Below are 25,376 nucleotides of genomic sequence, written 5' to 3'. Positions count from 1 at the left end.
TAAAACAACAAGCTGTTTACTTAGCATACTCAGTGAATTACTACATACAGTGTCTTCCCCATTCCCTTTGAGCTCTCCCCAGAAAGCCCTCCTCTCCTAGGGGGGACCCTGTGTTTGCAGAGGCAGTAAGAACTGACCTTCTCCTGAAAACTAAAAAAAAAAAAATAATACTTATAAAAGAAATACAACAACAACACAGTTACGCCGACTTTGGAATTGAATCTGTCGGTGCCTTGAAGTTGTCAGACTCGTAACAAGGCTCCAAAACAGATTTAAACTTGACTTCTTCTGTCAGCTTTGGTGCCTCTTCCCGTCTGCTGCCATCTCTCAGTAGAGGAACTAAAGTTTTCCAGTTTTTCCCTGAAACTTATAAAGAAAAAAGCAGTTAATGTTTCCCACCACACACTTGCACAGAAAAGCAGAACACAGCAGTTTCAGCATGGGAGGCCAACAACAGAATAATGGAGAAGTAAGGAGTCCAGTTTTAGCAAGGGTTTTATTCTTCTGTGTCTTTGAGCTGCCAAGTGTAGTATCGACAGACGTTAGCAGGGGTCTTCTTTTGCAGTGCTTATTGAGCCGTGGCTTGGCTGGGCTCAGCCTCAGGAGGTCACTGCTCCAGCTCTCCATGGCTGTTGCCACTCAGCTTAACTCTTTCAGGATTTCCTGCCTGTTACACACCTCCCAAAGTTTCCAAAGAGGAGGAGGAGGAATTTGTGGGGAATTTCCCAAAACGAAACTGTTTCATTGATAATGAATCGGCTCACTGTCACCCAATTACACAATTGTATCAATTCAACAGCAGCTCATTTAACTACTGCAGCCATCACTAGGAAGTGTAGAAATGGCTCTAACCATTAGACTCTGCTGGCTCTGTAACCAACCTGTAGTCCCATACTGCCAGAATACATCAAGAATGAAGGTGTGTTATGTTTCAGGAATCCTCACCTCTGCCAGCTTTAAAGGAAAAACTGGAGTTTCGCTTCAAATCTCCATAGTATCCAGGGTCCTCATTGATTATGCCCAAATTCGTGTTCCATGTGGACCAGTTCACCTCATCGACTCTGGAGAGAGGAAAAGAAATGGATTCGCTGCTCAGCTCCGGAGAGAAAACAACAAGAGCAACTGCCTACCAAAAAGGGCTTGGATTTATTCCCCGGAAAGCAATCCAGAATCTCAAGGAACCTGTGCACAATGCGTTTTTCTTGCACATGTAGAACAGTAATTATGACTGTTTGAGTATGTAATGCATATAGCCCTATCCCTGGAAGTGTTTTAAGAGAAGTGTTTCAGAACGGCGCTAGCCCAGCATTAACAAGGAACTGAAATTCTCTGCAGGTTTAATAGTCAGTATGTTCTGGGACCTGGGACTCCTGGTCCTGAGTTACCTGGGACTCCTGGTTACAGAGATCAGACACTTGCTCTCCATATTTTAGGTCAGATTCTCCCCATGGAGAACTTCATGTCACCATGAACTTTTGAGGTCCAAGCAGTAAAGCAACATAAAAACAGGCATGGAAAGAAATCAGCTTGGCTTCCATGTCTTTTCATTGCCAGGCCAGCTATAATACTGCCTTGACATTTCAGTGATGGGAAGCACTGCAGGAGGGGACGTGGTATTGCTTTAAGATGAATGGTCTGTCTAGTATTTTGGCACCCAACAGATGGGCTGTCATAAATGCAACTGAATACCAGTACAGTGTCCAGTCCACATGGTTAAATCAATGGGACCTTAACAGAGCAGTCTTTCCCAAGCCCCACACTGAGATAGACTTCAGAGTTTGGGAGCATTTTGGCAATTTCTTCCCTATCGCCAGAATTGGTGCTTCAAGGAGAGGAAGCCCAAATCTAGGTTGCAGTTGACTGTGCTGCCCTCAAGCATGCAACACTGCTCCACATGCAGTCCTCCCAGACTAGAGCCAGCATTGCCAGGTCACTGCGGAGAGTCTGCAGCTTCTCTGCTAAGACTGTGCCATTATTTAGTGCCCACTGGGATGATATTTAATTTTGCGGTGGATTAAAGTCAAGAAGGGACTGGACTAAGACGCTGTTTCATGCAGGTCTATGAACAAGAAAACCCTGAGGGTAACACTTGTTCATCCTAGGTATGGTCACAAGTCCACAAAGGAAAAAAGTCCCCCTTCCCCGTGTCTGTTATTGAGCTGTCCTAGCTCTGTGAACACATCTTTGCCAGAAGTGATCTATTTAGGACATAACCAGGTTACCTGAAGCACCATCTATAATCGTCCTTGCCGTCAGGTGTCGTCCCCACTAAGACTCGCTTCCCAGATCGGAACGAGCGTCTCACACAGTTCAGGTAGCTGTTCTCGATGTCCAGGATGGTGATGGCTCTCTGCCAGGAGAAACAAGTGAGAGGAATGGGAAACAGCTGTGGTTTAGATGCATTTATATGAACGCCAAGTCTTACCTCTATAAGAAGAATCCCCAAGTTTTCACCCTCCTCAGTGGCAGTGATTACACCCACTGCAAAATTTTTCTACATGTGTATGTTGCTCAAAAAGATGGATTGTTGTAACTGGAATGATTATGCTCATTTTCTTAAGCCAAGTAATTGCTAACACAGCACAGTCTGCAAGACTAGCAGCAGGCACTCGGCCCCCCTACACAAACCCTGTTCTTCCAAGTGCTGACCATCATTTCCTATTGTCAAAAGCCAAAATTGCCTCTTTGTTCTCAACTCTATTAATGTTTAGTTACAAAAAATATGTATTTAATTTCTTAGATTGTAAACATCTCAGGCACCCTGAGAACTTCTCTGAAGCAGTGCATTGTATATGAGAAAGGGAAAGGGGAGGCCAAGTTTTAGAGGCATATTTTGATGGTTCAGGAATCAGGAGATAGAAAAATGAGGAAGGTCTGTTAGTTTAGGAACACACCAGCTCTTCCAGCCACGCTTGAACGCAGTCACCACTTGCACACGCTGGTTCTGATGCCCACAGAAATAGCAGAATCCCAGGGAAGAAGCCAACCAACCTGGAGTTTCCAAATGCTTTTGCTCTCTTGTGCGATCTTGTTCACCGTTTCCCCCATCAGCGCAATGAGCATGTTGAGCAGGAGGATGTAGGTGAGGATCACGTACAGGACCAACAGGATGACAAAGACAGACTTGAACCTGTAATTCTCGGTGAACTCCAGATCCCCCATGCCAATGGTGAACTTGAACAGCTCCAGGCAGGTGTAGTAAAGGTTGTTGTAGGATGTGCGGCTACGCTTCAGTTGGCAGCATCGGGGACAGTCAGCAGTGCTGTTGTCTTGTCCCTCATTGTCATCTTCAATCAGAGTCACCACCGCTGTTGCAGACAGGAGGAGCCATGAGTGCAAGATTAAAACAAAAGGGTGAGACCATGTTGGTTGTGCAAACAATGAGAAATATGCAACAGGATACCAGACTAGGCACCATATGGGGGTGGTCATGGGTCACAGCTGGAAATTCAGAGATCAAAACCTTTTGGGGGAAAAAGAATAAGACTCTAAAACTGTCTCCCTCCCTCAGAGAGCTTCTGATCATTCAAAAACATGGTGTCTCAGGTTTTTCCCCGCCCATCAGTCAAATGAGAATAATGCAGCTAAACCAGGTTTGTAAAACACCTTGAAGGACAGAAGAAAGATGCACCTGGAAAGTGCTACATTTTATTGTTCTTTATCTTTTCTACATTTCTTTGTTTTCACTGAAGGAGGGGACATCTCAGCTGTCTGAATTTGTTCTTTAAAAGAATTTGACATTTAAAAAAAGGGGCAAGGCAACATTACCTGTGGAAAATCCCAAGAGAAATACTAGGTAGACAAACATGAAGCGACATAAATCTCTCAGGATCATCTGCAAGAGGGAAATGGAACATTTTCATATTTGCAGAAATTCAATACAAACTGCACTTGCAACTGGCAGCAAGTCCTGGTTGCTTGAAGACCCTTTGCTGTGAACTGGTCTTATGCCAGAGCCAAGTTTGTCGAACAGAAAATAAAACATACACATGTGGTTTAAATAAAACAAAACACAACATGCCAAGCACCCTGGACTTTGCAAAGACTGTTGGCTCTTTGACCCCCGTCTATGGGTAAGTTGGCAGGATCACCTCTAGTGGGGGTCTACAAAACAGACAGCTGTTGCCCAGACTCACCTTCTCAATCATGACCGAGTAAATGCCCATCTGCTGGAAGCCTCGGGTGTAGTACAGCATGTTGGCCCAGCCCAGCGCCAGGGAGAAGACCATGGAAGCCACGTACAGCTCCTGCCCACTGAAGTACAGCACCAGGGAGCTCAGCAGGAGCAGCGAGTGGACAAAGCTGAAAGGCGAGCAGGGTATAAGTGGTGGGCGCAGATTCTACCAGGCCTGGCATGCAAGGAGGAACATGGGGGCAGACAGCCATCACAGAGCCCCTCTACCAGGCATGCCCCGAGTCCCAGAGTGCTGCTCCCTCAGCACAGAACTGGGTACCATTTCAGGGGGGCTGGATTGTGTAACAGCCCCCAGCTGGCCAAGGCAAATGGTTCAAATCCTGCCAAGCCGCAGACCCCCTTGAAGACAGGTGAGGTGTCAGCACAGCCCCAGTGCACCCACCCAGGTGGAAGCCAGGAGCCTAGTGGAAAAGTCAGGGCTCACAAATTCCCTGTGGGCCGGGCCTAGGCCAAGCTGAGGTTATGGGTCGCATAGGGTCACGAGTGCCTCGCTCAAACACCAAGAGAGAAACTGGGGAGCTTACAAAAGAACCTCACTGTAGCTGTCCGCTAGCAGGGTCCGGAACGACGGGCGCCTCTGCACAAAATACTGGATCTGCAAGAATATGGGACGGGAAGGTTGGCATCCAAGGGGCAAATACACTTCCAGCCTGAATCTATCCTGTGGCCCCTTCGTGCAAGTGCTTGCCAAAAGGAGATACCAGCCTGACAAAACGATGCCATTTATCTTTTATCAGGGTCCTGATGTCCGAGATGCTACTACAGCAAGAGCCCTCAGAAGTACAGAGAAGACTGGCCAAGCAGGGTACAGGCTGGGAGGAGAGGAACAGCTGCTCCGTACTCAGCCCACAAGAGCCTCCCAACAGCAGCAGATGTCCCAGTGAGTCCCAAGGCTCGGAGCTGTATACTAGAAGGGCAAACTGACTTGAAGCTGGCATTGAGGATCTTCATGGGGCAAGCCTGGCTGTGGGCAGTACCCCCTCCTAAAGCTTTATCCAGGCTGGTATCTCCACTCAGCCATACCCAGGCTTTTTAGGGCCTTGCCTTAGCTTTTTGACTCAGTAAGAAGCTGACAGCAACTCATCAGACCCCACCAAACTACCTAAGGCTTTGGGGTGAGGGATGGATTCTTCTGGTCACCAAACCCAACAAGGGGCAACCTGCTTTTGACTCCCACCTACTCACAAGGCTTCAGAGGGGACATTTCAGATGTCTTACCCCTCTGGAAAAGAAGTAGAGACCTCCCAGCACGCTCAGGATCTCTCCAGTGACACGGAAATACTCCCCAGTGCTGTAGCCAAATGCGAAGGGAGGCTGCTGGACATAGGAATGTGGGGTCAGGATGGTGGGAGATGGAACAGATCCATCTGCTCAGCAGTTAAGGGGGCTCAGCTGCCAGTAGGGTGGCTGTAAAGTGCACAGCTCCCTCCATTCTCCAAAGAGGGTGGTGTGGGACAAATCCCTCCTCTGTCCTTCCACCCTTCCAGGAAAGGAGTCCACTGAGCTCCGGCACCTTGAGCACGGGCTTTGAAAAGGGAGCAGGTCTGAGAAGCTGACCTCTACGTGGTTACCAAGATGTGCGACCAGCCACTTACTTCTCTCTCCTTTTTCACAGGCCGGTAGTAGGCGGCGATGGTGAGTATGATGATGTGGATGGCATACACACAGAAGTTGAAGTAAAACAAGTGTTTTACAAACCGGTCCCACTTGTCCTGCAGCAACCTGTTCAGTGGTTCCACCAGCAGCATCTCATGGCGATTCTGAAAGGGGATAAAGACAACTAGAGGGTGAGTCCCAAAGCAGCTGGTAAGCACACGAGCTGAGCAAGCACACCTGCAGTGCCACCTTCCCGCAGTGCTTTGAGGCTTTGCAAATGGCAAATGAAACCCCTTTGTCCCTAGCACCCCCCATCCAAATCCCACAAAGCAGAGAAGGGCCCTGATCCTGGTTTCACAGCTGGATGCTCTGAGGTAGAGCGACTTGCCCGACACCTCATGGTGAGTCAGGAGAATGGCTAAGAACAGAAGCCAGGAGTCCTGCCCCACAGTGCCCTGAAAATGCTTTCTTGTTGGAAACCAAAGAAGCGGCACAAGGGACAGACTTGCTGTAGGGCACTGGTGTGGGACCCTTACATGTGTGGGTGAGCATCCTGCCTGTGGTAGCCCTGACCCTAAGCCAAGGGGAATTTTTGGAGTGGTAAATGCCAAGATCAGCTTCCGCAGTTGGGCGGCAGCGTGTGGGCAAAAGAAACGTCAGCACACATGCATATGCCAAGAAAGAAATGAGGGCCGTCTTCCCAATTTCCACCTGCTCTTAAACCTCTGCAAACCTGCTGGAAGACACTGCATGCAGAACACAGGGAGACCACCAATTCCCTGCAGAAGGTGCTGAGGGGGTTTCCATACTTACAGGGGTTTCGCTGCTATAGGCAATGATCTCGAGCACAGAGTTTCTCTCACACGTGTCTACAGAGGACAGGTCATACAGAGACGAGTGGACAGGTCCATAGGCCCATTCGGTGAACTTTCTAGACAGGTGCCTACACTCGGGGTCTTTGATCTCTCGTCTGAGGATATAGGCGAAAATCTAATCACGAGAGAATAATAAGCAACCAGCATTTTAGCTTTCGTGGAGTGGTGATTCTTCAGCATTTCAGTAGCACAGGAAATCAAGTTCCTCTCTGAGTCAGCCCCACAGAGCACCGCTTGATGGCTGCTAATGGCAAGCTCCGAGCTAATGATCTCATTGTTCTGGGGCATGGGACAATGCAAACATTGCAAAGAGCCGGGTGCAGTAATACAAAGAAGGACCTTCTCTGCGCTCCCCAAGCTGGGGCTTGCAACTGCCTTTGGCCCCTCAGCTCTGAACGAGAAATCCCGAGGCACCTGTTCCGCATCCCTCTGAGGTCACTGCCATGGTGAACAGGGAGTGTTTTGAGATGGGCAGTAAAGTTTACTTGCCATACACCTGCTAGGCCCAGGCGGGAGTTGTGACAAATCTTACAGCGCTGTGGCTGTACCATGGATTGTTTGAGGTGGTAGTAGGTCAGTGACTAATGCATGCCCACCTACCCCTATCTTCCCCGTCTTTGCTGCCAAGGTCAAAGGAGTCAGGCCCTTCTTGTTAGTGAGCTCTTCCAGCTTCAGCATCGGGTTAATTTTGGCTCCAAGGATCAAAATGTTGTTGTACATCTTGGTGACAAACTTGGTGTTATCTTTGGTGTTATCCGCCACTTCCACCAGCGCATGCAGGACTGTATTTCCCATGGAGTCCTCGGCCACGATGTTGGCTGGCTGATACGAGTTCTCCAGGAGGAATTTCACGATGCACAGCTGGTTGGTGCAGGCAGCAAGAGAAAGAGGCAGCTCACCTAGTTGGCAAGCAACAGTGAAATGCTGGTCAGCAAACACACCCTGTGCACCATGGGCACTGCACATGCCTTACATGAAGAGAACCTACAGTTTGTGTCTCCCTCCAGGACCCCTCTAAGTCTTCTCTTCTCTAGACTAAATACGCCCTGTTCCCTCAGCCTCTCCTCAAGAGTCATGTGCCCCAGCCCCCCAACCATTTTCATTGCCCTCCACTGGACCCTCTCCAATTTCTCCACATCCTTTCTGTAGTGGAAGCCCTAAAACTGAACACAGGACTCCAGATGTGGACTCACCAGTGCTGAATAGAAGGGAAGAGAGTGCTGAATAGAGGGGAAAAATCATTTCCCTGGACCTACTGGCAACACTCCTACCAATGCAGCCCAGGATGCCGTTAGCCTTCTTGGCAACAAGGGCACACTGCTGGCTCCTATTCAGCTCGATGTCTACTGTGACCCCCAGATCCTTTTCTGCAGAGCTGCTGCCCAGCCAGGCAGTCCCCAGCCTGTCCTGGTGAGTGGGATTGCTCTGTCTTAAGTGCAGGACTTTGCATTTCTCCTCGTTGAACCTCATAAGATGAATAAAAGCCCCTACCGAAATAAAAGCCTGGCTTCCCTTTGATTTTTCTGAAGAACTCGCCGTGGGCTCTGGCGTGAACATCTGCTCCACTCCGGACCAAGAGCTTCACCAGATACATATTCCTCCTTTCAATGGCAATATGGAGTGCGGTCTGACCTAGGGAAACACTCATCAGACCACAAAATTCCCTAATGCAGGCAGCCATCAGGCACTAGGGGCTCTGCCTTCCAGGGTGAGCTCAATGCTGGGGAGAAGCCCCAGCTGGGTGAACAGAGCTCTGTTAACCAACCAAAGGGCCAAACAACACACCACACCCAGCACCACACTGGTGTGCAGCTAGAGGTGGAGGAAGGAAACAGGACTGTACAGCCCCAGCACTTTACCGGCATGAACACCCAGGTGCAATCCAGATATTCCAGGAATGCACTGACTACTAAAATCTCTGGCACTTCGTGGTGCTCCTTTCCAAGGAGCAAGCTCCTTCTGGATCCCTTGGAGAGGGACAGCTGAGGGGCCACACAGCCCTGGGTAGCCCTGGCCATTTAACACAGGAATAGGCAAGGTTTCACGCCGTGCCAGCTGCCTCTCTTACCCTTGTAGTAGTTGTCAGTATACCCAGCGTTAACAAACTCTTTCAGATTGCCTGTTTTCTCTGCAATGTCCAGCAGCAGGGGAATGGCGTTGTTTTTCCCTTCATGCAGGTTCAGCATGGCTTTCAACAAACAGGTCTTCCCGGTCTCCGGCTCTACAATAGAAAAGATCACAGCTATATTGAGGTCCTTATGAACCTGCCCACTACCAAAGCAAGCCATCACAAGGAATGGGAAAACCAGCCATGCTTAGGGTTCCTCAATTTTTTTCCCAAAAGCTCCACAGAAAACTGGAAAAGCATTGCAGACAACAGGACCCAGGGTGTGGTTTTGCTCTGTCCTGTAGTTAACAGTATTTTGCTTCAAGGTCCAACGGCACCACTGGAGGAGGACTGGTGTACCTTTGAACTCATCATCTGTGAGATGCTTCAAGGTCCGGCTGAGATACATCGGCAGGTGGTCCAGATCACTTACATCGCCCTGGGCTACAGCGTCAAAGATCCTCCTGCGATCATAGTACTTGAAAGCTTTATCCGAGCAGCTTGTGATGGACTCAGTGGACAGGAGCCTGGCAAGGGGAATTTGAAGTTACTGAGACATAAGGGCAAAAAACCGCCAGACTTAAACACCACCAGCCAATGGTGCCTTCATTTCTGGCAGAGCAGCACACGTTACTGCTATGTACATGGAGCTGCAAAGTCTGTAAAGTCACGGAGGCCTAGGCAAATGAAGGCCTTAGTGAAATTTAAGAATAAGGGTTCAAGTCCAGGGAAGCAGGAGGGAATAGTGGTCAGACTGAAGGCCTGGGAACCAGAATCTCCTGACACTGCTAGTGGTCTTGGGCGAGTGCTTAACTAGCCACGAATTGAGAGCGAGATACCCAACAGCCTCATTTTCAGACATGTTGGTGACCCAGAGCTCTTATGGGCTTCACTGGGTGATTACCTGGGATACAAATCCAGGATGGGCCATGGTCATTCAGTGAAACCTGGTATTGGAGGCTCTTCCATTCTTCAGCCTAGGAATCACTAGTTTATCTGCTGTAGACGTCAAACACCGTGGTGCAGTGAGCCAACAACCCCTGTCAATCTACGCCCACTGCAACAGCAACTTACTTGCCAAAATGATGGTGAAACTTTCCTCTTTCCAAATTGGCACTGAACTTGATGATGGGCGGAGATACCAAGTGGTCCATCGGGTAGAAGGAGTCCATGGGAGCCATGTCCTTATCACCGTCCCCCATCACGAACCGCCCTCGGCGGCTAAAGATGTTGCTTTTGGGCGGCGGCTGCAACTTGGTGCTCTGGGTGCCTTGCAGGCTGTCGGGGGTCCCCAGAGTGGAATCCTCCCCGTCCGTGTGCTCGTCGGTGACTTCAGATTCCTCCACATCAGAGCTGCCGAATTTCTTCATCATTCCCAGGATGGATGACATGGTTCATGGGCAATCTGCAAGGAACCCAGGGACACTAACACCATCACTTGCTTTGGGATTTTCCTCCAACAACAGGAGGAAGCAGGCTGCTGTGCCCACAAGCCAGGAAACCCCCCTCACCACCCAGGCCTCTCCCCACCAGGAGGCACTGAGCTACCCAAGCAATGCACTCTCCTGTTGGACCCGCCACCATTTTGTCAGGTGGGCGGCTCACTTTTGCCCCGTGCTACGTAACTACGTCACTCCAAAAGCCTTGAACACTAGCCGAAGGCAATGAAATGGACACACTTCTTACAAGACAGCCCAGCGTCAAAGGGTTCTGCAGCCTCACCCTAAACGCAACCAGCCTCTCGGAAATGGAAGATCATCCTTACGCACCGTGTTAAGGGAGCACAACAGCTTGAGGCATCAGAGGCCCAGCCAGGAGAAAACAGCTCAGCTGCTCCGTGAATGATTAGGCCCTAAACAACTTCCTTCAGCCAGTGGAGTTACGCTTACCCCAGTGTGCACGGACACAGATCCAGGCTCAAGCACAAACTCCTTGTCACCCACCGCCCTCGCCCTCCATCCATCTCTTAGTCCATAGGACAAGATTCGCAGGGCATGAGAAGGGGAAGGGGCCAGCTGTGTTAACTGAGGGATATGCTGGAAACAGTAAAGCACTGATGCTAAGGAGAGCTGACGAGAAAGGGATGGAGAGAGGAGGGGTGGTAAGACGAATGAAACAGGGGTCCAGCCAATTTGCAGTGTAAAGTGTTGCTGGGAAGGATTCAGAAGACGGGACCATGAAGGTGAGGCTGAGCTGCTACAGGTGGGTTTCTCTGCCAGGGGCTCATCATAAGTGAGGTAGTAATTAAGTCTTCTACAGGGAGACGTTCAGGATGGCACGTTGAGGGCTGCCTTAGCCACACAGACAGAGCCTGAGCTGCCATCCCAGCACAAGGTAGCTGCATCTCAGCCACGCTGGAAGAAAAGGACATGCTGCAAGCGTGGACAGTTACCACGCAAGGATTGCAATGGAGCTACTGTGGCACTGAACTGGCAGAAAGGAGCAAAACGAGCCCAGCAAGGGCAGCCAGGAAGCAGGTGGTATGAGGAAGCTGAAAGTCAGCTTAGGGACACTAAGAAAAAGAGAAATGAAAAAGTCACTAGAAAGTGGAGCTGCCTGGATCCGACCCAATTTACAATTGTGAACACAATGACAGAGCGCAGTACATAGGCTAAAATTGCGACAGAGAATATCTTTTGTCTGTTCTCTTACTGAAGTGTTATAAACAGCCAACTGTCCATCCCGTCTGAATGAAAGGAAAGGAGCCAAACTGACAAAAGAAGGCATTTAGCAACCACTGCTCATTTTGCTATTTGATGGAAAATACTCTGGAGCTTCAGTAGTAGAGAAAACAAGGCACCGTTCTCCTTTGGAGCTCTGGCACCACCAGCTTTGTGACGGTCTGGAAGATGCAAGGAAACATTCCCCAAAACCCCACATTGTCCTGGAAACTCTAATAATTTGATTGTAGGAATTTTATAAAGCCATGCAACAGAAAGTCCCGTCACCAATAGACAGATCTCAGTGCTAAATATTGTTCCGCACGCCTGGAGCGATCAGATTCAGAAACATACTTCTACCCAAGTTCAGTTCTCGCAAATACATGATGGTCGAGTGTTAGCAAAACCATAGTTTAGGATAGACCAGGATTTTCAGTACCATTTTGTCCAGCGACTTAATGCGATTTCCTATTAAATTAAAAATGGAATGAGATCTTTGTTGCCTATTTGACTACTCTGTAATGATGCAGGATAGATATCTAAAGATCTAAACCATGCATGACTTTACATGGACAGCAGCTGAAAACAGGAGAGTGAGAGATGAAATTTAATTTCCACTTTTATGGTTCTTGACTCAACGTTCTGCATCTGCGTCCCCCTTCACAAAAATAAATAGAAAATACTATTTCTTAAAACTAACATGAGAAATAATGCAAGACGATGAATTTGCTATTAAAAATCATAAGTGAGGTAGTTTGCTACTCAAATTTTGCTATTAAAAATTCTGAAGGACAATTAAATTCAAGAAGGAATTAATAAAAATGTTTAGAAATATCCAAAGCCCTGGACAAAGAGCACAGCCATGTGGGAGATGCGTGTGGTCTCCTGTCAGGGGATGTAGCTCTGAATGCACCACAAGTACAGTCCTAGAAACAGAACAGGTTCAGTGGGAAGGAGCAGGGCTTGGTCTCCTCTCCCCACCGACATCCCTCAACCTTGCTTTAGTCATTCCATGCACTTTCTAAAAGCACTTGGTCGAGATTTCCCACTGAATGCAAAGCTACTGTCTTCAGGCAGACATGAATTTGCAATGTAAGTGAAACGGCAAAACTCTGTAGAACAAAGTTTGGAGCTTCGCATGGGCTAGCCCAATAAAGTGTACATAATTTGGGCTCATCTAATACAGTGGATATCAAGATTTAAGCCTATGCAGCAAGAGAAAAAAAGGAGATTTTGCTTACAACTCTCTAAAATTAGCAAGTCTTACTAAGGAGCAATTCACAAACAGTGTACAAGCATGCTATTCAAATACACAGGCAGGACTTACAAGAGCTGCAGAGCAGTCCAGTCTCAGTGAGAGCTCTTGATCTGCAGGAGATTTTGCCCCTACCGTTTCAAGAACTTCAATGCATGGGGAGTCCTCTTCTTAGGTGATTTGAGTGGAGCAATAACTGTGTTCTCCCGACCACTTCATTTGTCTGCAGGGTTGTTCTACACTCAGATGGTTTGAGTCAGGGTACGTTCATCAGGAAAAATGAGGACTTGAGTAATAAAATCATTAAGAACAATCCTGGAAGCAGAAACAACAGCAGCAGCAAATCCCGGGAGTGTATCAAAGCTCTTTACAAGAATCTCAACGTTGGTTTTTTTTTTCCCTTCCCCAAATTACATTTAGTAATGGACACTCCTTTCCAGATTTCCTCTTCACAAACACATTCAGTCTGGCCAAAAAAACAAAAAACAAAAAAACACAAGGAAAAAATCACTTGTTTTGTGTAGGTCTGCTGCTCATGCCACTAACAGAAATCTGTAGAATACGCTTTACCTCTTCATCTTTCCAGTGGCTGTTGAGGATGTTATCATAAAAATCTACCTGGTATCCAAAGAGGAGTTTGAGTGTTTGGTTCTGAACAGAGCTGATGGACTTGAATAACAGCAAACTATCTTAATGCCATTTTATTAGACCATTTTCATACTATGATTCATGTAAATAATACATTCTTACATCAGTTGGCTTTTAAATATTAATGCAATTAGCAAAACAGCACAGCTCAGAAACATGAAGTATTTCGTTATCAAATGTAGGCTGGTTTTATTTCACTGGAGAACGAATGGGGAACCGTGGAACAGTGAATTACTCTATCTACCACACACCAACAGCCCTCAAATCTACCTGCAAGTCTCCGGGCTTGATTCTGCTCCTAGGCCTACACTAAGAGGAGGCCCTCCAGATGGACTGTGAAGCCAGAGGCATTCGAGAAGAGTAAAAGAGCAGAGGCAATGACATTGGTTTCCAGTTTGGGTTGCAGACACACCACCAGATTTCAGACCTCATAGAAGAGAGAAACAGAAAGTCTCAAGGTATCAGTAGCATGGACACTGGAGAGCAAATAAGACGAGAGACAGGAGAAGATTGAGTTGGTGTCCATTTGCAAGAGCAGGGGACAGACAGATCACACACACCCACACACACACACACGGGGAAAGGTAATAAAAGGAACACTTCAGAATTGGGGTTTACTCATAGGTTTGCACAACCCACACAGGATCAAATTCACTACGTGTGTCTTGGGGCAAGTTGTGGAGGCGGGTGTCCAGCAACATTTCTTTAAGAAAAATGAAGCCCCATCTAGAACCCATTATAGGAAAGACTTCTATACTGAAGGACACAGGGATGCACCATCTGTAATTTCTCTTGTGGCTCTGCCTCTATGTAGAAGACTGGAGTGAAAGATGAGCCATTTCCATGAAAAACCCAAAAGAACAGTCATGTTATAAAGCAGCCTTCTGGAATTATAGTGGCTGCGTCACCTCTATGAGGAGCTCATGATTACAGACCAAAGCAATCCAGAAAAGGCTAATGTTTATCGCTTCCAAATAGGGGATGAACATCCCAGTACATCCCCAGCATGTGCAGACAAGAAAAGAGCAAAGGAGCATTTCAGCACAACAGCTCTTCAGCTATCTTCTCACTGTGAACAAACACCAAAGAAAATTGTGAGCAATTCCTGAGAAACAAGGTCCTGCCCAAGTGCACTACGTACCAGGATTTCAACAGTGTCAGCTGCTGCCTAGATCTCTCACAATGGACAGTTCTGAAGAACCTAAATTAAAAAGCAAAAGCAGCTTCAGATTTGATGTTCAGCTCCCTTTCACAAGCAGAAGCAGAAACAAACGGGAAAGCTTGCCTAAAGCAGGCCAAAAGCATTAGCTGCATGTCTAGCAGGGCTTGCCGAAATGGCTTGAACTCTAATCCTGGTCCCAGTTCAAGGACATTACTGTGATTTACATCAACACTGGAAGGCAGAAGAACAAGGTCAAACACTTGCGTCTAGCAGGGAGTAACAAGTTGTCTCTGTGAGGACAGCATATGTTGTCCGTCTGTCTGAGAAACTGCGCTGATCCCCATTACTGGGGTAATGCAGACAGATACAGGGACTTGACCAAGGTGGGTTAGGAAACTCCTGGCACAGCAGAGAACTGAACGTGGGTCTCCCAAGTTCCTGGCTAGTGTTTGGACCACACATCTACTGCTTTGTGAGGCATGGCAGCCATCCATCACAGCTACAGGAGGGAACTGCAACAAACAGCATCACCCTGAGCTAGTAGCTAGGATGTTCGTGGCAGCCTTTCAGAGCCATGCAAGAGTCAGAGTGCTCCAGCTGCAGTAACTAGATATTCAGAGCCCTTCAATTATCCCCGTTACTGGTTTGTACATCCAAAAAAAAAAATGTCACCCCCCAGGGCTTGGTAGTGGTTTCCCACCTACTTCTCAGTCCCCAGGTTTCTTTTAACCCTTTCTGCTAAGTGTCCCTTCTAGCTCCTTTTCTGAGTTCTGGATGTAGGCCCTCTTTCACTCTTCCCCTCCTGGCACGCACACATTTTTGGAGCATCTCCCTATTTCTTGAGCTTTGTGTACTTCCCCATCCCTTCATGGGAAAAGCAGAGCTGATGTTGCTTTCACACTGCTCTCTCAGGGCAGTCAGTGATCAGGGATCACTGACTGATCCCTTTACACCTTCTCACACCCTCAACAGCTGTCTTGTACGTGCTATTAGTTTGTGGTAGATGATAAAGCTCTCCAGGGCTGGGACGTGGTTTCTGCGCATCATTAAAAGTGGTCAGTGCACTTATGGAACCAGGTCAATAATAGCATAGGGTGCCACTAACACCTGCCTACAACCTACATGCCCAAAATACCTACATCCTGGATGAATGTTGTTCTCAAGGGTGAAATGCACTCAGAGAAAACACTGTGTTTCACTGCTGCATGAAAACTAACCTAAAAGTGACACTGAATATGCACCAGTCCTAACACAGGGGAAGTGATGTCTAGTCTGTAGGACAGGGAGACCGTTTGCCTCAGAGAACCATGGGCAGCCTACAGCCAGACCAAAATTTTACCAGCTTCTTGAAACTGGCTCTGCTAGTTTAAGATCAGCAAGCAGCAATTGCCTAGCCCTGGAAATATGACTAGTTCCTGCTGCTGTTACTCATCGAGGAAAGAACAAAGACCTGCTGACACGCATACACAGCAACCAACAAAGAAGAGACAACAACATATTACCGCAGGACCTCAAATAGTCGACAACTTTCTCTGTATTTCCTGGCTATGCCAATAATCCTTCGCACTTAACCTGGAATAGTGGGGTCAGCGGTGAGGGAAGAATTAATCCACCACTCTAATTAAGGTCCGGGAATGTAGACCACTGGGATAGGAAGCAGATTTCTCATTAAGGTGATCTAAGTCAGTCCCAATGCTGCTAATGAGCAAGATGGAAACACAGATCTGTCTTTCAGTTGAAACAGATGCTTTAAGTAATGAAATTGAACCCAGATGATATGAAACCACTGTGATTACTTCCCCCTCCAGTGCCCAAGAAAAGGTGCATTCCCAACCCCTCCTGGACTGACAAAAGAAAATCTGAATGTTTTCATCATAAAGAGAAAAGAGAGAAGAGGATAGAAACAGCCAGCATAGTGCCTTACGAACATAGCATATGTGAAAGAAGCCCAACACTCAAAACCAAAATCAGGTCAGAATCCAGCCTCCCACTTGCCATGCAACACACAAAGGCAGAATTGTAAAGCCGACTAACAACGGTCCAGAAAGACATTTTTGGATGTGACAAATGCAGATTTGCTTCATCTCTCATTGGTGGCCACCGTGATTGCCCAGCAAGTCATGCTGCGGAAAGAAGATATGGAAATGGGCCCTTCAGGCACGGTCATATATCCTCTAGAGCAAAAGAAACACCACACAGGAGGGACCAGTCTTTTATCTGTCTGGATGCTTCAAAGAAAGCCACAACGCACTCTACTTACAAACACGTTTGTGCAGACAAGTGCGTACTGCTGCAGGATGAGGGAAATGCCTTCCCGAATGCCAGCGGGTAAGCAGTTTGTACCCTGAAGCCTGGATGTTGACATGCACGTATCAAAGTCATTGCATTGCGGTAGTTGTGAATCTAGCCAGGACCCACCGCAGCATACATCACAGGTCCATGCTGACATCAAAACCATGCTTGGCCCTTTTACAAAGAGAACATCCACTGCAGGAGACACAGCAAGTGATGATTTGATCTTTATTAAAGAGGCACCACACAAGATGGGGGTGCCACTGCACATGGAAAGAGTCGATTAAAAAAATCTTAATCACTTTGCAAAACAAAGCCAACAGACAGTGGTGAACAGACGCTGGTTTCCCTCACCCATTCAAGGAAAATACCACTGATGAGGAATCTGAAGCAAAATTAATGGGCACTTTCCATTCACATTTCATGTGGTAATTAGCCCTCATTGCACAATTGGGAATGCCAGTGTAAGGGAATGGAGGGTACAGTCAGAAGCAGAAAGGAATATGAAAGCAGGCAGCTTTTCCCCAGGAGGAGAGGAGAGGGAGGACAGATCAAAGGCCCCTCCAGCAACAGCGAGCAGCAAAGAAAATCCATGTCCAGTAGACAAAAGCCTGCCAGGCCGCTCGAGCCACGCCTTCATCTTCTGTGCAGCATCACCAGGGCCGCGCCGACTGCCGCGTCCACGTCCTTCCCGTAGACCACGGGAAACGGGAACGCTCTCTCTACCTCCTGCCTCAGGACTTCGTTCCTGGAGAGGGCGCTCCCGCTTCCCAAAATCCTCTTCACTCCTGCCTCCCTCAGGCACTCCGCTGGCAACATGGAACGCAGGTTTTGAACGATCCCGCGGCACAGACCTCTGGTCACGTGACCTAGAGAGAGGTCAGAGGCGGCGATGCCCGTCACTGAAGCCAGCTGCTCCGGTTCATGCCTTTCCCCAAACACAGTTGGGCAAATTGAGAGTCCGGTGTCCCTTTGGGCCAAGGCTGCTTTGATTGTTCGTGTGTAGAGCGTGGACTCCAGAACTTCAAGCCCTGCAAAAAGAAAACGGCATCTTAGTAATGTGCATCTCCGAGTCTGCACGGGTCCCAAGCAGAGCAGGCAAAAGGCCCTGAATGCCCAGCAGTACAAAAGGCCTGACACTGTTCTTGTCCTGCATTTGATTCCTCCTGTCCCTAAAGAAATCTCCTTAAAGGTCACTCTCCAGCCAGCTGTGGTGATTCACCAAGTCTCTTCTGAGTACCAACACAGACATTTCTGGCAAACAGATGCATTTCCTCCTCTTTGCTACTGGGTTGGCTTAATCTAAGCACCAACAGTGAAGCAGTTTGCCTGTTTGGACACTAACCAGCTAGCAATCTTTTCTTAACGGGGCAGTCAGCACAGACACACCTCCCCTTCCCCAGTTATGCAGCCAGCAAAACAGAGTGCAGCACTCTTTTCACATGGTGGTTGGATAACAGATTCTAGAAGGCACTGAGACGACCCACCGAGAGTCTATCAAAGGAGCCACAAAAACAGATTTTAAAGTACTCTGGAGAAATTACATGATTGTCTTATGTGACGCTCAAGTCCATTAAGTATTTAAAGCACTGTGAAAACTTCCACCAAGGCAATTAATATAATCAAATCCTTTCTAGACTCTAGCCATGCAAATGAGCCACCAACTTCAAGTTTATTGACTTGTAATTTTTCCTCTGAAAGTTCTTCCTTCTGAAATGGAAGCCGCAGAGAAACCTTTCGCTCTTGCTCATCGGAAAACAAAACCCAGACACAATCTGAATGCAGGTTCCAGTCATGTCATCCCTAGCACAAGCCCTAAGAGTTGCAGGAAATTGCTCCGGGTAGAATTAATGGAGTGTTACATCACTGCTGCTCACAGCATCCCACAACAGAGCATAACTTCTTGGATCCACGCAGCCCCCAATAACTTGCTACCAGGTAAGTTTTGAAGGTCCTCAGAGTACTTTACCCAACTCTGCTATCCACTGGCCCAGCATATTCACAAACATCGCCAGCACATTGCCCCCGTTCAGCGAGGCTGCCACAGCCAGATAGTGGCCATCAAAATAAGGGAAATAAGTAACGCTTGATGAAGAATCAGGTGTCTCTGCAGGCTGGAACCCGCAAGGCATGGAGACGGTGAGCTGAGCAGAGGTGCTGATGTTGAGAACTAGGACAAGAAAGAAGAGATTTCCTTTTTTTAGCAGGCTACCCTGAATGGAAAAAGTAACATAACCAGATGAGCATAACATTACCAAGCAGACAGAGAAATCATGGTTGGGCAAAAGACTGTTATCTTATGAACAGTAACATTTTAATCAGTCCTTCCATGGCCTAGCCAGTGGCAGCCTACTCTATCAGCAAGTCTTAGTTGTGACGGTCCAGCTGCAGGAAGCTACCTGCATCACTCCTCTCGGCCAGACAGGAGTACACAGAGCACTGGAAATCTCCCAGGGCCAGTCCCACTTCTGCTCCCTTTGGAATTCCATGCCAGCCACGGGACATCCTTCCGGCAACGACGCCAGGGTCACCCACTTCAGGAAGCAAGTGAATGGGAAAACCGGACTCTCTCAAGCTGCAAGCAAACCAACATGCAGGTAGATTAGTTACCATTAAGAGCATGCTGCCTGGCTACATGACCACCCTCACACAGTCACAAGCTGGTGTGACCATCTGTTCCCTGCTGTGCCTTGGATAAATTGAGCCCTCCAGTTCCAGGGGCAACACTGGGTAAAAACTCACCTGACTCTGAACTGAACAGATGAGGAGAGTTAGTGCACTCGCCGACTATTACATTGTATTTGACCTACCAGGGGCTCAACAGCAACACATACCTCCTACAGTTAAGCAGTGCTGGAAAGAGCAATCCCAAAAACAGATATGCAACCAATTTTCAAGTGCCAAAGAATGCCAACTTATAGCCACTCTTGTGCAGGGGTTATCAGGTTAAAACCAACCTTGGACAAATTAGCTTGGACAGGCTCCATAAGCAAACAAACTGCAAGATGTGTCTAGGTTACTTTTCTACAACCACTACATCAAGTTAGTGAACGCTCAATGCCAAATACACGTATCCATCAACCTTTCAGCAGGCGAGAATGTGGTTTACCTTTACTGATAGAGATCTTTGTGCACTGGAGTCCTGGCCCAAGCTGACCCCTGCATTGTACAGGGCCCTGGACCTCCACCCCCTGAAAGAGGAAGCCATTAAAAGGAGAGAACAGAACCAATTTCTCAAGCGAGATGTCCAGCACCCTTTAACTGACATGGTGAGTGGGTTTTTATGCTTGTGCAAATGCTCAGCTGAAGGAACTCGAGTGAAATTCTCTCTTGAACCACTGTGCAGGTAAAGCACTGGTAGCATCGGGGCAGGCTAAGCACTCTGCTGCACCAACAAAACTCGTCCCAGCCCTACAAAGATGATTCTAGTGAGCAAGGGGGCGGGTCTGGGTCTGTGGCCTCTTGGCTGAGCCTCCTGACCAGACCTTCTCTTCAGTGTTTATCAGGATGCCCAAGCCAGCAGGTACTAGCAGAGACAAGACTCCCGCGATGTTGGCCTTTACCCCTGACAAACTGGACTGACACCCAAAGATTCATTCAGCACAGACAAAACAACCGTCACATGGGAACGGCTTTCAATCACCGCACACCTGCAGCACGGTCATAGGTATGTCCTAGAGATGTGTTCACACCACCTGGTCCGCACAATAAACGCAGTCCACCGAGGACCCTGTTACTTACATCTCAGTGTTCCAGCTTTTACTTCTGGAACTGAAATATCCCCAGCTGGCAGCATTCTGGACAGACATCAGCGGCTTCTCCAGGTCACACAGCATTGCAACCACATAGTCATGGATGGTACCAGCCGCATCGTAGGACTTCAGAAAGTCAGGGCTGTTTCACAAAAGAAAGAAAGTCGCCATTGTTTTGTTGTACATTCAACTGCCAATCATTTCCATTTGTAGCGAACAGTTAAAACAAACCTGGTAACAGTAAAAGAAACCTGTGTAGTTCCAGAAAGCTAAATTACTGGAACAATTAAACACATAGCAAAAACAGGTGCCCATGAAAAGTTTCCGCTGATGGCAGGAAGGTGCTTGTCAAAACTCTTCTCCAAAAGTTTTCACCTTTTCTGGGAGCCTGGATGCAAAAAATGGAAATTGGCTTTGGCAACTGAAACATTTCACCAAAATCTGACTTCTGTAAATTGAATTGATGTTGTTTGTTTAACGCCCATTTTTTGCTGAAAGACATCAGGAAAGCAAAAAAAAGGTAACCAGCTCTAGCAGCCATCTTCACCACGGCAGCTGTTTTGTTAACACCCATGTGGTCACTAATGATGCAATTACATTTTTGCTGAACATTCCCATTAGGCTATTTGAACTTGTCCAGGAAAGAAGGATTTAAACAGCGAGTGGCCGAGGAAAACAATTGCTCATTGAAGAAAAACTGCTAATGCTCTAGGGTGAATTGTTACTTTCCAATAGAACTTCTTGACAGCCTTACAGAATAATAATAATAATAATAATGTAATATGTTTTGAGTATTATGCCTGCCTTTATCTTTGTCAGGGAGGTTAAATGTATTAGGTAGAACCCAATGAGAAGTGACTCTTAAATGCTTCTTAAATGATAGTAAAATTCAGTTCTGTTCCTTTAGCAAGGGCATCTTTTACATAAGGAAAGAATCAAAACGGCTCGGGCGCTGAAAAGATCCAGGCAGGCTCCAAATATTCTCTACCCAAACTTCTGGAAGGAGTCACCACAACCCATCTTTCGCTCCTCTCTCATAACAGGACTTCCTTGCTCAGGATGGTGTTGGCGCTTTGAGAGAGATAACAACCTTCTGCAGCTGAAACAGTTTCAAAATCTAACACAGAGGTTTTGTGGCTTGCATCCCAAGTAGCAGCTGACGTCAAGTTATGTTGGACCCCAGCGGAGGCTTGCTGGAACGCTGTGCATCTCTCACAGATACCAGGGCTAATTTAGGGCTCATTCTCTTAGCACCCAGCTGAAACCAACCCTTCACATGTTAGATACTGCGCTAAACATGCAAAGCCACTCTGCCCAAGGCATAACTACTGTGGTAGAACTGTATTGTCTGATGTGGCTTCTGTTAAGAAAAGCAAACTTTTCTGGTCAGGTATTAAGTGCTTTGTGATGAAGTTTATGAGAAGAATCTGGTCTCTCACAGTCGTGCAGTCTGTATTCAATACTTCCATTTGAAACAATCTTGGGCCATTTAATTAACATTAATAGGAGGGCTGGTTCCTCTCTCATGTCTCCTCCAGACAATGCATTACAACACCTAGGTCGAAAGACAGTGGCCAACCCTGAACTGGCAGTAACTTTCTGCACGAACAGGATTGTCACTTGAGCGCCAGCCAAAAAACAGCTAATGAAACAGCTCAATACAGGAACTTGAATGAACAGCGCCGTACTTGTTTTTTAAATACCAGAAGATGGTGGCACACCCGAATCCTGTGGCCAAGCTGATGTGCGACTGGGGTTGAGGAAGAGAAGAGAGGAAGCTGCAGCTGCACCGGCTGTCCTGCCATGTAACCAGGTGACTGACTGCTGCAGGCTCCCAGGTAGAACCTGTTCCACTCTCCGTCCAGCTGCAACCTGGAATAAGCAGTGGTTGAGAAGCCCTGCAGATTACCCACTTGCCAGGTCCCTTTCCATCCCCATTACCAAAGGAATAAATTATGCACCAGCAGTCTCTCCCCAGTGGCTCACAGGCAACAGGTTCAGACCCCACAACACTGCTCACAGCTGCAGGGAATTCTGCTTTCTACTGACAGGCATGTCTTTAGTTTGGTGGGGACAGCAACGTAGGGCATTGCCTGCGTGTATCACTTGCTCAGTCTAGTTTCCCATGAGCCAAGGTGGTTGGGGAACCCATGTTACACACGTCACGTAGGCAAGCAGTGACTGCAGTCACACCGAACTTTCAGACTTTCCAGCTCGAATACCCTCCCCTAATGCTGGTCACCCTTTTCTGAACTAAAAAGAATGCTATGCAGAATGCATTCCTTTGGTTAGGAATTAGGAACAGACCCGTGTTGTGACCATGCTGGGGCCAGAAGGCCACAGCTTAGGGTAAGGCCTTGAGAGCCCTGTGACACTACTGCGGTCTTGTGATGCAGCATAAAAGAACCAAAGCAGGGGTGGGGATCTGACACCCAGAAGCTAAACACCCCGGGAGGAGGCTAAGGTGGCAAAGCATTAAAAAGGGATCATTTCTACACTGACTGTGGTCTTCACTAGTCTGAACGGGAACTCTGCACAACTCTTGCAAAGCAGTCTCGCACAAAAGCTGAAAGGTGCAGTAATACACAAAGCAGGCAAAGTAAATCTTCTTTGCAATCTTTTTCAACTCCAATTTCTAATCTGTTTATTTTTCTAGTTTTAAAATGGGTTCTAAGGAATATTATTAACCACAAGGCTAACCTTAAAGGATGCCATTAAAAATGCAATTTGCAACCCAGGGTGTGTGTGGCTTCACTTAGGCCACTTAAGCTGATTTGAGAGCAAACACTCCCCTTCACTTTGTTGAGTACAAGAACTAAAAAACAAAACAAGAAGTGACATGTGGCTTTATGAAATGAAATATTAATGACCACCACACAAAAATGTAGGCATATGATGGACTTGCGGAGTCGTTATGCAGCCCTTGGGAGAACAAGAAAGCAAGCAACAGACCCTGCAGTCCATCAGCCTTTGCATATAGTCCTTGGTGATGGCTTTAGTATTTAAAAACCAAATCACAGCCAGTAATGAATAGTTCACCATCTCTTAGAGCAATTATGATCTGGACAACATCTGGCAGGCAGTGACCAGTACTTTCTGGAAATAGTGCTATAACTTAAAAGGAATCTCTGCTTCACCTCAGCAACTTAATAACATTAGTTAATATCTGCTTAATTGCCTGTAAGCGAGTCCCCATGAGTTACAGAAGGAATAAAGACGTGGAAACAGATTCTGAAATGGGGTATCGGGGCTCCGGAAAAAAGAAATCTAATCCACGATTGCTCTGTGCAGAGTTTACGATCGAAAGACCCCCAGCCAGCCCACCTATGCACACAGTTACACACGCACAAGAGCGTAGGCAGGATCAAGACCCATACGACTCAGTCACTGTGACCAATTTGGTTTCTAATGACTTATCCCCCCCCGAATCCTACAAATGACATTAGTCACTGCCGAAACGCTCACAGAAATATGATGTTGCAGCCATCTCTGCCTTACCAGAAAACAAGTTTGTTTAGTATTGGGAGAGTGGGGGGGAAGGTTTAAATCTAACACGGATTTAAATAATCTTATGTAAAATTTCACGTTTTCTTGTATCGTCCTTTCACACTGGAAGCTTTGGTAAAACGGCAGCGCTGTGCAGAGTATTATGGTTAATGCTACGCTCACTTCCACGCAGGCAGCCACCTCCGTCGAACTTTTCACGGCGCGCATACAACAAGAAAAGAGGAATTACTGGAAAGCGTCCAGACAACTCACTGGACGGCTAGTTAAAAACATCTCCGAATGGGAAGGAACTACATAAAAAAAGCACTGCAAGTCATCAGGAAGCCCACAGTGGCTGGCAACGGGCACAGGGTAGGGGGACAGACAACTCTTCGTCTCCAAAAATGCAAGCTTTCTTCGTGCGTTGACCGCAGCCGACTTCACTGGGACTGCTTCTCCTAAAGATTCACAATGACCGATGACAGTCATTCCCCAGAGAGCGCAGCCCAGCGCAAGAGGAGGCCGGACACGACGGACCGTGCCAATTCACAGGGCACGCGTGTTTCAGAGGATCTCCTATAGCAAGTCAAGGTGAACACGTGACAACTTTCTCCAGATCAGCCCAGTGCTAAAAATATAATAATTATAATAATCTCCCACATTAAGATCCACCTTCCGCGGCCGCTGCCGCTTCTCTTCAACGCTACCATTCGCGAAGCAAGTCTGCCGACGCGGAGGTGGGAGTTACCTTGATTTCTTTTCCAGAACACGACCCCGTGCATTTGTCCCGAAATGCCGACGCGGCTCACTCTTTGCAGCTGCTGCTGAGGAAGAGCCGCCAGGCATTCGTTCACGGCTCTTATTATCCTCTGGACATCTTGCTCCGTCCCCTGCGAGCAGAAAGCAGCACGTCGAGGGTCAAAGCACTGGGGGTCAGCACTTAGATCTACATTTTTCGATCCCACAAAAGGCCGAAGGACACGCGCCGCAACCCCGGGGCACGAGGCGAAACCAGGGCGACGTCGCGGAGAGCGGCGCCTACCTGGGGGCCAGCGGCCGGGCTGTCCGCCCGCGCTCGCGTCTCCCGGGAGCAGCTCTCGGCCACCACGGGCCCCGTCTCGCCCGCCACCACCAGCGCGGCCTTGACCGAGGTGGTGCCCAGGTCGATGCCCAGCGCGCAGGCCAGGCCGGGCGGGCTCTGCTGAGCAGCCATTGCCCGTCAGGGGCGCGCGCCCGGGGCTGGCTCTGGATTACTCAAGGCCGCAGGCTGGGGCAGGCCCCAGGCCTAGACCAGGCCCAACATGGCCGCCATCTTGAGTGTGGCCAAGCGCGGGGTCGGGGGGGGGGG

At 47.9% G+C, this 25,376-nt stretch overlaps 2 protein-coding genes across 2 annotated transcripts; both read right to left on the bottom strand.

Moving 5' to 3' along the window:
• On the bottom strand, nt 1-16,912 carry TRPV1 (transient receptor potential cation channel subfamily V member 1). The gene is made up of 16 exons (XM_019491933.2): nt 16,759-16,912; nt 9,848-14,537; nt 9,134-9,300; nt 8,735-8,887; nt 8,158-8,298; nt 7,267-7,565; nt 6,605-6,781; nt 5,791-5,955; nt 5,414-5,512; nt 4,720-4,790; nt 4,137-4,302; nt 3,769-3,835; nt 2,992-3,308; nt 2,223-2,350; nt 946-1,061; nt 1-366 (listed from the first exon to the last, which is right to left on the bottom strand). Exons 2-16 carry the CDS (start codon nt 10,162-10,164, stop codon nt 200-202), a joined length of 2,550 nt encoding a protein of 849 aa, XP_019347478.1. The 5' UTR covers nt 10,165-14,537; nt 16,759-16,912; the 3' UTR covers nt 1-199.
• An 89-nt stretch (nt 16,913-17,001) lies between these two features.
• On the bottom strand, nt 17,002-25,369 carry SHPK (sedoheptulokinase). Its single transcript, XM_006275189.4, has 7 exons — nt 25,071-25,369; nt 24,777-24,918; nt 22,231-22,414; nt 20,532-20,684; nt 19,190-19,365; nt 18,760-18,960; nt 17,002-17,821 (listed from the first exon to the last, which is right to left on the bottom strand). The coding sequence occupies exons 1-7, from the start codon at nt 25,239-25,241 to the stop codon at nt 17,427-17,429; spliced, it is 1,422 nt and encodes a 473-aa protein (XP_006275251.2). The 5' UTR covers nt 25,242-25,369; the 3' UTR covers nt 17,002-17,426.
• Between the last annotated feature and the right edge of the window lie 7 nt (nt 25,370-25,376).

Source organism: Alligator mississippiensis, chromosome 14 (genome assembly GCF_030867095.1).
Source record: "Alligator mississippiensis isolate rAllMis1 chromosome 14, rAllMis1, whole genome shotgun sequence".
Lineage (NCBI taxonomy): Eukaryota > Metazoa > Chordata > Crocodylia > Alligatoridae > Alligator > Alligator mississippiensis.
The sequence above is the reverse complement of the archived record's forward strand: the minus strand, read 5'-3'. Positions and strand labels throughout refer to the sequence as shown.

Coding starts and splice junctions, on each gene's coding strand:
- TRPV1 (XM_019491933.2), bottom strand. CDS start 10,164: ATGTCATCCATCCTGGGAATGATGAAGAAATTCGGCAGCTCTGATGTG. Junction 9,301..9,847: donor TTTCACCATCATTTTGGCAA/GTAAGTTGCTGT, acceptor TCCCCTTGCCAG/GCTCCTGTCCACTGAGTCCA. Junction 8,299..8,734: donor TACTGACAACTACTACAAGG/GTAAGAGAGGCA, acceptor GTGTTTCCCTAG/GTCAGACCGCACTCCATATT.
- SHPK (XM_006275189.4), bottom strand. CDS start 25,241: ATGGCTGCTCAGCAGAGCCCGCCCGGCCTGGCCTGCGCGCTGGGCATC. Junction 22,415..24,776: donor GTTCTGGAAAAGAAATCAAG/GTAACTCCCACC, acceptor TGCTTATTCCAG/GTTGCAGCTGGACGGAGAGT. Junction 20,685..22,230: donor TTCTGGTATTTAAAAAACAA/GTACGGCGCTGT, acceptor TTTGTGAAACAG/CCCTGACTTTCTGAAGTCCT.